Raw genomic sequence first — 13187 nt, 5'->3', positions numbered from 1 at the left:
GTGTTGACAATGTAATGATGTTCCGTGTAAAGAGGCTATTGTCCTTTAATTTTTCTTTCAGAAAAATAAGCCAATTCTTGCTACAGTTATCGGTGCTTTCTAGAACTTCAGGAACTCGATTTCCTTGACATACAGTTGCTTATACCACATGTGTTCCGAGTGTGGGGATGCCCTCTCTAAAAAGACATTTCATAGCAGCCTTCGATACTTGCAGACCAAATGCCCACACAGAAGACCCAGACACACAAGTCCCTGGGGCTATGAAGCAGAGACGGTGGATACCACGAAGCAGCAAAGCTTCCTCCCCTTCCGAGAGGCAGACCCGTCACAGATGGACAGAGGATTACAAGATTATGTTGTGCAACAAAACCACCGCAGTCCTGCAGGAGCGCCACAGGTCTAAGGCCAGATGGGATCGTTTGTCTTACCCCATGACTGTGGAATGCAACTAACACATTTCTGACTGGCTTCGGGCCATATCCTAGCTCCGGATTTTCTCATGTACACAAGAGGGTGTCTTTCATGGGCTGGTTCCAAACCACGGAAGCTTATGGACACCTGAGCAGTGACTGGTGAGCTCGGGAGCACCTCACATTTACCCTATAGTCATAAGACAGAGGTAGATTTGGTGGGCTTTTGCCCCCAAACAAATGATATGGCCTCTTTATTACAACAATATCTAAATTTGCTGGGGCTTAAAAATGCGATTTCACTTCACTGTGGTCATTGAGACTTTAGTGCTGGTCCCTTCATTTGAGACGTTCAAGAATCCTTGTGAAGTCACAAAATCTGTTTCATCCCTGAAGTGACGTAGTTTTACCGTGTAGTAACTGTGAGCCAAACAGAAACACGAGAAGGTGGAACTTTGTATTGTGAAGTCTGAGTTATTCTCGCTTTTGCAAGTCAAAGAGGAATTAGAAGGCTAAGGAGTCCCTGTGTCTGTGGGTTGCTCCCACTGGCAGAAAATAGAGCCCACTGCGCCAGCCTTGGCCTGCTTCTCAAGGGAGCTCTCAGACGTGAGAAGTCAGGTACATGGCAGCTCATCTCAGTTTATTTCTGTCAAAGCCAAAGAAGCTCCTAACAAACTCCAAAGGACTAAAAGACACCATTGAATAGGTTACCACTGACACCCTATGTTCAAGGAGCTGAAGACTTAATGATGTTAAGCTGGCTGTACTCCCCACACTTATCTATAGAGTCAATCCTCATGAAACTTCCACCTTCTTGCTTTGCAAGAATTGATATGCTGATCCTAAAATTCATACGGGAATTCAAGAAACACAGAATAGTAAAAACAACCTTAAAAAAATGACCAGAATTAGATAACTCATACTTCCCAATTTTAAAACGTTCTACCAAGCTAAAATAATTAAACAGTATAATATTGGAATATGAGAGACATATATCCCAATGGAATAGAAGTGAGAGTACAGAAATAAACTCATCCCCATTCATGGTCAATTAATTTTTGACAAAGCTGTCAAGACAATTTTGTGAAGGAAAGACAATCTTTTCAACAAATGGTTATGGAACAACTAGATATTCATATGTAAAAGAGTGAAGTTGAACACTTATCTCACACCATATACGAAAAATGAATTCAAAAGGATCAAAGACATACAACATGAAAAGCGAAAAGTGTAAAAGCTAAAGCTATAAAATTCTTAGGAGAATATATAAGCATCAATCTTTGGGACCTTGGATTAGTCCATGATTTCCTAGATTTGATCACAAAAGCATAAGCAACAAAAGGAAAATAAAACAGACAAACTAGAGTCCATCAAAATAAAAACGTTTCTGCTGCAAAAGATACCATCAAAAGTGAATAAAATAAGTCACAGAATGAGAGAAAATTTCCTAAATGGGACACCTCTGATATGGAAGCATTAGATTCTCTTCTGAAGATCCATCTTCTGAAAATACGAACCATCACTAAAGAGGATGTTTAGCTTGTTGCTACCAATTTCTTTTAAAGGACAAGCTGAAAATGTTTGGGGAACATCAATAAGGAAACTGTTCTCCTACAAATTCCCTCTCTTCTCTCAACTTATATTCAAATATAGTCTGATATGAATACAATATATACACAAATACACACACACAAATGACTTAAAAGAAATGGTCATTTTAAAAGGGAGTTCTGGTTCATTTATCTACCTCTAATCCAGCCCCTAGTTATAACAAAGTTTCACTCTAAACTTGGCAAATCAGCAATCAACATTTTATTTTTAGTAGAAATAGTCATTAATATGTTCAGTTCATTCATCCCAATTTGAATAACTGTCCTATTGGTTTGCCATTCAGAGTTTTTCTTAAAAAGTATACAAAAGTTCACCCAGTTTTTTTGTTTTGTTTTGTTTTATTTTTAGGATAGGCTTGACTTGACATATAAAAAAGAACAAGACTTCAATTGACTTTGGCAATTAGTGTCATTTTCCAAGTCTGTACATCATGAGCAAAAACTGTTTTTCTCTTAAGAGCCCTGTTTGTTAAACTTCCTGGCTGAAACCATGGAGTCATACAAATTGGGAGAAACTTGGTTGGAAAATTGGTATTCAACCATATTATAAATTTAAATGATAAACGTTATTATAAGAAAAAGTTTTAAAACTTTTCTTTCTAGTAATGAATTATTTGCCTACCTAACCACATTGATCTTAATACTTAATATTTCTGTCTCAGTAAGCTGAGCTTGATTACATTCTTTCGGTTTCTTCCAATCATTCTTTCCTCCATGCTCAAAATCACCACAGAGGCCTTGCTGAACTCCTCCTCAGCAATTCACGTTTCCCCTCTGGCCAGCCTGAATTCTGACATTCGGACCAGACATGAAGGCTCAGCAGAACTGCCTCTGTGTGATCCAACAAAAGTCACTCCTGGATTAGTTAGGCCTGCCACTAATATTTCTTGGGTAAAAAAAAAAATGTGTCAGCTTACTGGAGACGACCGCATCTTCATTTTTTTCTGTACAGTTAACCAGTGTGTGTTTCCTTAAAATAGCAAGGAACAGCATGAGGCACAGATTGATATGTTTCCCTCTTCCTTGCTCTCACCTGACCATCCGGGGAGGCAGCGGCAATGGCCCGTGGTGGGGTGGCAGCCGTCTGCGTGGCTGCAGTCACAGCGCTCGGCACAGCTCAGTCCATACGTGCCATCCTGCAGACAACACAGCAATGAGGACGTGGAAAATCAACCGCAGGAGACCAAAGGGCCCACAGTGAGCCATTTGAGATACAGCACCCTCCTCCTCTCCCAAACACCTCTCAGCAACATGCATTATAATTACCTCTTTCCATGTCTTCCTGCCCCCAAAATACAGGCTCCAGGACGCATTATAATTACCTCTTTCCATGTCTTCCTGCCCCCAAAATACAGGCTCCAGGAGGTCAGTGGTTTTTTTTTTAATTGATTTGAGGGGGAGGGCATCAATCTGTTCTTGTATGTGACCTGACTGGGGGTCAAACCAGCAACCTCTGTGCTTCAGGATGCTACTCTAACCAACCAAGCCACCCGACCAGGGTAGAAGTCAGTGTTTTAACATCCCTCAAACCTTAATTTATGTCTGACATATAGTTGAGACATATGACTGGTGAAATCAATGATTCTAATAAGCTGATATGCATATATGCAGGTGTATATAGATATGCCAACAAATTAATCTTTTTTATCTCATTTTAAATCGCAACTTGTACACATATTTTCTTTTGCTCCTGAAGGTTTTTATAAAATAGTTCAATGTTCCCTACAGGGTATTCTATTCTTTAGTAGAAAGGGAGGAGCCTCACCTACCTAGAGAAGCTCCAAGATTTTTTAGTTTTATCGCTCTAATGGAATTAAATCTGTTTTCATAAATTGCCAAGGAATATGTGAAACTATAAGGAAAAATGAAAGCCTTTTGCTACTTTTCCTAATTAATATCCTCCTTGCAATGAAGAAGTCTAGACAAAACCAAGTGTTCTGATTCAGGATTCTCAGAGGGTGAAGTGCATGTCGGCACACTCTCCATTCTTGTCCCGCCCAGACCGCGATGTAGTCACACGCCCGTCAGCTCGGGCGGTCCAGTGGAGACGAGGCTCCTTGTGGACGTGACCGTTCAGTGTGTGGGACAGCCGTGGAAGGCTGTGCGTTGACAAGCCCTGCTCTTCGGTGCCAGATCCCGAGATACTGCGGGAGAGCACCACACACCTCCCACACTGCCCAGCACTAAGAAGATGGGTGCACAATTACCAAGAGGGAGAAATCTGAGAACCGGCAGGAGACAGGCAGTGGGCCTTAGACGGCATAATCTTTTATCTAGATTATTAAACTTATTAAAATGAAATAAACCATTTTTAGTCCCCACTAATGTTTGATGGGGCTGTATAGGATTTAGCTTTGCTACCATATGAGCCACCAAACCACTGGCTTTTGATGATTTAGTAGCACATCTAATACACACAAAAAGGACAAGAATGTGCCAGAGGCTTTGCTTTGTCCACAGATTGGGAATGAAAAGTGATCTTGAAGCCCGTCTAGGAGAGCTGATCATTTGTTCACCGGTCGATGAGAGGCAGCAAAGCTAACTTAACTTTGCCCTGAGGGTTTGTGGGGCGTAAAATAGGGCAGATCCTTTCTGCTTTGGGAAATGAGCTGTACTTAATGAGAAGGAAGCCCGGTGAGAACGGAACCTCCACGGCTGGCCCTTCCCGAGGGGATCTGTCCAGGGGTCACTGGGCCACCTTGCTCTCAGATGTTCTCCCAGAGGCAGAGAACACATCATAAGAGAATGCTTAATGGTTCAAGAGAAAAGAACTGTGATAGGAAAAAAGGGAAAGAAATGGCCACATGCCTCATTCAGGAAGAAATCAGCACATTCCTAGGGAATGCACTTGCCCTGTGCAGCCTCTGCTGGCCTGCGGTTACACAGTGTGTGTGGGATTTCTAATGACGACTATCTCCAAAGCAGGTCCAGGGGATAGAGTCAGGCTGAACTAGGGAAATCTTTGGGGAGTCTTATGACTCCAGAGATATTTACATGAAAAGACGGCTGTTTCCAAATCTTCTTTCACCACCTTGATGAGCATGTCTGTGACACCATCACCACCCGCTTTAATCCCCTGCCACTTTCCACCCCAAAGGCTGGAGGATTTCCATTATAATGGAAACACAATATTTGGAGAGCTGACAGGCATACACTGGGGCAGAACAAATGCTGTTGATAGGCTGCCAGGAAGAGATGGGTGTCTAATATAGGAGGTGGGGGCAGCGATGAGGGGAACCTGAGGAGAGAGGAAGCAAAAGAAGAAAGAGATTCTCACAGAGCTACCTAACCAATTTCCATGTCTACCCCTTCTCCAATCCTATATCTACTTTAAGTTCAAATACCTTAATTCTTCTAATAGTTACTGAGGTTTGGTCTGCACTCAGATGCTTTAAGTCTGGAAAACTGCCAAAAGAGGCCAACCCTCTGGCATCAGTTCCCAGGTGTTCGCAGCGGGGGGCGCTGGTTTGGTCGTACCTGGCAGGGAAGTTCACATTTCTCCCCGCGCCATCCAGGTGCACACGTGCATGTCCCATCCAGGGTGTTGCAGGCTCCGCCGTTGAGGCACTGGCACGTTAAGTTACAGCCAAAGCCCCATGTGCCACTGGGACAGCTGATGGAGCAGTCCACCCCGTGCCAGCCTGCCATGACAAGAATGCCAGAGCACGTGAGCAAACAGGGCAGCAGGGAGCTTTGCCGAGCCTCTCCAAGCCACTGTCCCTTTAGAAGCATCTCAGAGACGCACAGCGGTGTCCCCAGCCCCAGCAAAGAAATAGACAAAAGCCCCCAGACAGCCATGTACGCTGTGTGATCTGTCACACAGATGCCAATACTGAGAAGCACTACTGGGTTCCTGGGGGACGAGGTATGGAGTGGAGGCCCCTTTAATACACAAGGATGCCGAGTTTTGTTCAGGTTAGGAAAGTGAAATATTGATAACAGGAGGGAGAAGGAAAGTTCGTGTTTGAAAGAACAACCCTGTCTTTAAAGCAGGACCCCAGTATCCGTGAACACCGAGCGTCTAGGATCCAGCTGTGGCAGGAACTCTGGGGAGACCCAGTCTGGCCCTCATGTAAAATCGGCGCCTGGCTGAATTTCCCATCACATCTCCAGGTCAAGTATATTTAAGGGCACTGACACCTGTCTGCTTGGCTTACTTGTCCCCAAAGTGCAGAGATTCAGACTTTTGGAGCTGGCAGCAACTTCAGAGATTCTCTCCTACAAATGAGCCTCTGCCCTGGACTCACAAGAACAGGAGAACCCACCCCAGCTGAAGGGCTTGCTGAGATCAGGCACTGAATTTGAGTACAGCTGGACCTAGAACCCTGGTCAAAGCTTCTTTCCTGTGTGACTTTAGGAAGTAACAGGACCAGGGTCAGATAAAAGACTCTTTCACCCACTTACCTGCCTTGCAGGTGCATGACCCGTCCACAGGAGAGCAGACAGCATCGTTCTTACAGCCGCAGACTGAGGAACAGTTTACCCCGTAGGTCCCCGGAGGGCACGGCGCAGAGCAGTCAGTCCCCTGGACGGGCGCAAACAGGAAGAGACATGCAATTCTACCAACTGGAATGAGGCCAACACAAGCAAACGAAAATATATCTTGGTGATGCTAATTATACTCCCTCTGCAATTTTAACACATTATACATTTAAAAGTTGCTATAATGTCACCACTATACAAATTTAGAGATTCAAGGGCAATGCTAGCTAGCCTATGTATTGACTAACATCCAACAAAGCCTACGGCTTCATTAGTTTTCCTTTGTGGCAAATATAAACCTTTTGTCCTTGCTCAGACAAGTAGATATATAGCAATAAACAGCAGCCGTAAAATTACTGCCAATAAATAAACATAAATATGAACTATACTTTAAATTTTAATGCTTCCTAGACTTTCTTGTATAATAAATATGCAATATGATTAATGGATGTAGCGAAGGAACAGTCCACATGGTTAAATTTATTATCTGACAGCGAGCCTTATGCGTAGAAGCTGGTTACTGAAGGTGACTGACTGGACGTCACCTTCTTTAAAAACAGAAGGACTCTTTAACAAAAAACTGACTCAAAGTCTCAACCAAAGGACTGCAACATAGGTTAGAAAACTCTGTGAAGACCCTCTCAGCTCAGCTCTCACTTGTTCTGCATGACGTGCTCTAGGATAATCATCACCATTCTTCAGAATTTGATGCCCTCTTTAAAATGGGAGTGAATAATTCAAGAACAACTTATTTTCCGTTTACAACAAAGATTCTTGACCTATAGCTAAGAAATCCTAGAAACTAGGCAAAATCTTGCTCTATTGGCATATATAGGCATTTTTGTAAGTTCTAGATTGTCAAAGGGACCAAAACACTTACCTATTACTAACCATTGCATGTAAATACACAATAAATACTAACTTGAAACATGATGTACTTTCAAATGACATGGAATTAAGACAAAAACTGTTGAGAATAATACATATCCTACTTGGAAAAGTAATTTCTTTGTTGCCTATAAAACAGTAAAATAATTATGTAAGGAATAATTACAATACATCACACTTCATGACATTTCTTAATTAAATAATTAACTATTAATGCCACATTTATAGTTTTACCAGCTTTCCCAGTCATCATTATAAGGTAATGACAACACTTATAACTAGTTCTTTCTTTATTCTTATTCGTGTTAATGATGGAATTGACTTTAGCATATTCAGCATACTTCAGAGAAGGTCATATAAGTCATGGTATCAATATACTCCACATTGTACCCTTGCTTTCTTTGTCTAGAGCCCAGGCCACTTACTTTGAATCCGGGGGCACAGGTGCACTTCCCAGTCACACTGTCACAGTCAGCCCCATTTTGGCAGCTGCAGATCTGTTGGCAAGCTTCCCCGTAGAATCCAGGAGAACAAGTCTCATTACAGTAGAGTCCCGACCAGCCCGGCTTGCAGGCACACTCTCCAGACATGGGGTGACAGCTGAGAGCATGGATGAAAGGAACCAGTCACTCTTGGGTAAACATGACACCCAAGGCCCATGCCCATTGCTTTAGTTATGATCACTAAATGTGTGGGTAATTCATGTGTAGTAACTTAACTTCCTTCCCAGAGTCAGTGTGATTTAAGTAATTGGCTGAAACCTGATGGATACTACAGAAATGTTGCACGGAATCAGCACCTTGCTCGAAGAGGGCGACTGTCACAACTGTGTCCTGTCTGAAAGTCATTTTAATTGTTATAAGTCAAAAGCACTGATTCAATAACAAGGTTGACACGATGGGAGGAGCTAAAGGACTCCATCCAATGAACAGCGACCCAGGGTGATGTCCAAGGAACTCCGAGAGCTGCAACGTTTTCAGCCCATTTCTTCTCTGCGCCCCATACCTGGTGTCAGTACAGCTGTCTCTACCTGAAAAAGCCGGCACGCTGATGGGCCAGGCAGCCAGCTGTCGCCCCATAGCAAATGGATCCATCAGCTGTGCTAAGATGCACGCGTTGCTGAGCCTGACACAATGGGGCACTCTGTGGCGCTCAAAACACATGTGCCTGTCACCAAGGAAAATCGGAACGGTCCAACTAGCTCTGCGCACAATCAGAAGACTGTTAAAGATGAGCTTCCTCTCCAGAGGTAAAACCCTCCCTGTAAGTAGGGTCAACAACACACTCCACTGTTGCACCCAGACATTTACTAAAGGACCTCTTATTAGAGGGACTGCTCACAGATTTCCTGCGCTCGGCAAGAATGATTTTCTGGGATGGATGAGACGGAGGATGGAATTCCAGCTGTCCTGCCATTGGGGTGACCGTAGTGAAAGTACACAATCTCTCTGGGCCTGACGTCCTAGCCTGTCACGTGAGGGTCTCAGCCATACCTGTGTAGGTTGGATGATTTGTTCCCCATTTTCAGAAATGTATTTAAATATACTTTTAGGCCCCTGTTGCAACTCTATTCCCATAAGCAAAGGCCTAGGCATCCATCACAAGCCTTACTCAGATCTAGGCAGGTTTAGTTATCTGCTATTCATCCTGGGGCAAACATCTGGCTTCTCCATGGCATCTCAAACTTAACACATCAAAAACTGAGCCTTTGTCCTTTTCTGTCTTCACCCCTCTGTTGGTGTCTACTCCCAATTGTCTCCACTAAAGTAACGGCACCTCCAGTTGCTCAGTTGTTTAAACTGAACCTTGAAGTTTTTCTTGGTAACTCCTCCTTCCTCATCTCGCATACCCGCTTCCTCACTAGGATCTAGCCATCCTAACTCCAAAACGTATCTTGACTCCATCGACATCTCTTCAGCCTCACTGTCACCATCCTACTCCAAGCTGACATCATCTATCGCTAAAACTCCCGAATAGCCTTCTCACTTTCCCCCTGCACCCACTCACCATATCACCTGAAAGTTGACCATATTGTATCATTCTCCTGGAAACTCTTCAAAAGCTCCCCACTTCACTTAGAATAAAACCCGTACTGTTTAATATAACTAGAGCGATCGGGTAATTGTCTAAACCAGAAGAAAAGGCAGTTACTAATAATTAGGACAACAGGCCTACACCAGATGGTCCATGGGACACCAGATCTAGGATCACCCCAGATATAGCCCATAGGCCCTCACCATTCAATCACTGCCTCCTTCCCAACCTCTTCTTTCATTCTTTCTTTATTACTATGCTCAACTGTGATGGATTAGTTATAGTTTGTAAAAAAAAAAAAATGTGCTGAGATTTGTCAACTTGAGGGCCTCACATGAGCTATTCCATACCCTAGAATGCTGTAGAATGCTGCTGCCCGCTCTGCCTAGCTCTCTCCATCTCCCCCTTCCAGGCTGAGCGAAGACAGTATCTCTTCCCTAGGCAGGCCTGCCCCTACCGCTCACATTTAAAACAGGCCCCGCCTGCCATTCTCATTCAGAGCGCCCTGCTCTTTCCCCTCATCTCACTTCTCATATCTATAATCTTGGGTTTATTTTTACAATCTTTGAATGTCATCCTTCCCTCTAGACTTTGGGCCTCATGAGGGCAAGAATTAAGTATGTTTTGTTACTTGTCCCTGGTGCATGATAGGCGCATCGAAGATACTGACAGTGAGTAAGTGAAAATGTCACAGTTGATGTGTAGTAGGGTCTGACTCCAGGGATCTTATGTTCCCAAACTAATCTGCTTCTCCCTAATCTGAGTCAGCCAGCAATGTTAAATCATAATCTGTATATCTGAATACAAAGGTAACATTTTCCCTAAAATTAGTTTTCAGAATGTCAAAGTCATGGCTTAAAGGGAATCACCATTAATTGCAGAGAACAGTCACTTATCTGACCTTTATGGTGATATTGTAAGTGAATGCCCAGACTAGCAGCTAGCGTTTACAGAGCACTGAGTGTGTGCTAACCCCATGCTCAGCGATCCACGTACATGGTTTCATTCAAACCTCACGATCATTCTGAATACCAGGTATGATCCTATTTTATAAATGAGGGAACAGAGACCTAGAAAGAGCAAGTAATTCATTCAAAATCTCACACAGGCTGTGGCGGGATCAAACTTGAACCCACTTTATGTATTTGTTTTTACACCAAAGAAAAGGAAGTTTGATAAGTCTACTAAGAGGGCTAGATACTACTACGAATTGCTATTATTTAGGATACAGCATAAATAAAAGGCTGACAAGACCAAGAAAAGGCTGTCCTGTGCAAAAAGCAGGGACCACTTTAAGTTGACTACATTTGAGAAAAGGACAAGAAATATTTCAAGTAACAGACTAGTTAAAGTAGTTTATCTTATCTAAACACGCTAGAAAAAAAACAGGATATCTTTTAGTAGAAAAGATTATTTTACATTAAAAAGAAGAAAATCATTTTCACGGTATAGACATAAATGTTAAACCAAACAGACAGTGAGGGGCAGGGAATTGAACTCAGCTAGAGGCAGACAGAGAAATTGACATTCAATGCCCCCCAGTGAGTATTAGTGCAGCACACTGGTTCTCAGATTGATTGACGCCCAAATTAGTGTTCTGCAAATTGTAATTAGGTATAGGAAGTCAAAGCACTTTAAAGGTGTTTGATGGGTTCTCACGGAGGTGGTTTAATTGATAATGAGATTTATGTGTTGATATTAGAGCGGCAGCTTAGAGGCTGAAGCGTAATATACTCCTACCTGGTCCCTTTCTATAGAACAGGTTGCTCTGTGTATGTGAAAACAGGATTAGAAATACATAGGAATATCTATCATCTTATACATATATATATTACTAGATATCCATATTCAAGTAAAATTTTCAGTTCAAGAGTTAAATTACTATAAGTCTAAAGAGATAGACTATTACATCTAAAATAGAATGAGTTATTGAAATTCCTTTTATTCATTTCCTTAGATGTTACTGATGCTTGAATGTAACGATGATTAGGTGGCATTTGCAAAAAGTCACAACGTGATTGCCCACAGTTTTTAAATGTCCTTATTAACAACAGCTCGTATTAATATCTTGTGGAAGCTTACTAAATCTCAAATTTTATTTTCAAATAAAATCATTTGTTATCATTTGATTTTTATCAAATGTGATTGTTATCAAGTGATCAAAATCATTTCTACCATTTTAAAAAAAAAGTTATTTTTTAGTGAAAAGTCCAAGTCACAATGACTGTCTTTAGGTTCTATAATAGTGCTGTATAATTTTAAATACTAATATCACCTATAAACATATTTAAATTATTTGAACCCTATGATAGAAGACAAAATAAAAATGGCTACAACTCTTCCCACCAAGAGGTAGAGTATACTGAATCTAGACTTGGTTGCGTGACCTGCTTTGTCTACAGGAACATCAGCAAACATGCCATAACCAAACGTTTGCACTGTGTTTGCGCATTGGCACCTGACCTGTCTCTTGCTGCTTCTGGAAGCCAGTTACTATGTAAAGAAGCCCAGGCTAACCTGTGCTGGAAACACAGGGCTCAGACACCCCATATCCAGACAAACATTAGACATGTGAGTGAGGAATTCCTGGCCCAATCAAGCTCCAGTTGATCTTCCAATTGAACATACAGAGACCAGCAAAAGACCCACCATATTGTTTTATATCACTAAATCTGAGATAGGATTTTATCTTATTTTATTATTATTTATTTTATTTTATTTTATTTTATTTTGTATTTTTCTGAAGCTAGAAACGGGGAGAGACAGTCAGACAGACTCCCGCATGTGCCCGGCCGGGATCCACCCGGCACGCCCACCAGGGGGCGATGCTCTGCCCCTCCGGGGCGTCACTCTGCCGCGACCAGAGCCACTCTAGCGCCTGGGGCAGCGGCCAATGAGCCATCCCCAGCGCCCGGGCCATCTTTGCTCCAATGGAGCCTTGGCTGCGGGAGGGGAAGAGAGAGGAAGGGGGGGGGGGTGGAGAAGCAAATAGGCGCTTCTCCTATGTACCCTGGCCGGGAATCGAACCCGGGACCCCCGCACACCAGGCCGACGCTCTACCGCTGAGCCAACTGGCCAGGGCCAGATTTTATTTTTAATGCAGCAAATGCTAACTGATACAAACAAACCCCTACTCAAATATGTGACTGCAATGTATGTCAATATGCATGCCCATATAATTTAAAATTTACCTAAGGACAAGGTAAACTAATTGCATTGTGCTAGTTACTTCATTAATTATAATGGAAGGTTTTAGTCTAAATATACATTAATTATGTAACAGCAAGCTCCATTTGCTTAAATGGTAAAATGAACAAGCTAGACTTGCAATTAATACAAAGATCCTATGACTTTTAATTCAAAGAAACAGTATGTTTCCAGGAATTTTACATAGAAGTTCAAGTTATAATAATCAGATGGAAAGCTCCAAGTGTAAATTCAACAAAATAGAGACATCTACTCAACATTCAAATGGTTTGGATAGAAATTTGTATAACTAATTTTTAAAAGTAGCTTTTATTATTAGGGAAGCACTTCATGGGATTTTTAAAATTTTCTGATTGTTATGCATTACTAGACAGGTTTTAGTGTTCCTTTGAGCTACGTGACTGTCAAATAATTCCAGATACAGTTGGCCATCCTTGTACACAGGTTTTGCATTCAAGATTCAACCAAATGTGGATCAAAAATATTCTGGGGACAAAAATAACCAAGAAAGTTCCAGAAAGCAAAACTGAACTTGCCATATCCCAAGCACTACGTT

At 42.2% G+C, this 13187-nt stretch overlaps 1 protein-coding gene across 3 annotated transcripts in view; it reads right to left on the bottom strand.

Annotated features, from left to right (window-relative positions):
* The window catches only part of MEGF10 (multiple EGF like domains 10), a 195641-nt gene that overhangs the window by 38956 nt on the left and 143498 nt on the right, over positions 1-13187 (bottom strand). For all 3 annotated transcript variants that reach the window (XM_066274255.1, XM_066274256.1, XM_066274257.1), the window contains exons 10-13: positions 7816-7990; positions 6425-6545; positions 5498-5661; positions 3054-3156 (exon numbers count right to left, since the gene is read on the bottom strand). In XM_066274255.1, the coding sequence (XP_066130352.1) occupies positions 3054-3156; positions 5498-5661; positions 6425-6545; positions 7816-7990 (563 nt within the window). The remainder of the gene's footprint in view (positions 1-3053; positions 3157-5497; positions 5662-6424; positions 6546-7815; positions 7991-13187) is intronic.

Source organism: Saccopteryx bilineata, chromosome 4 (genome assembly GCF_036850765.1).
Source record: "Saccopteryx bilineata isolate mSacBil1 chromosome 4, mSacBil1_pri_phased_curated, whole genome shotgun sequence".
Taxonomy (NCBI): Eukaryota; Metazoa; Chordata; class Mammalia; order Chiroptera; family Emballonuridae; genus Saccopteryx; species Saccopteryx bilineata.
This window is presented reverse-complemented; position numbering and strand designations above follow the sequence as displayed.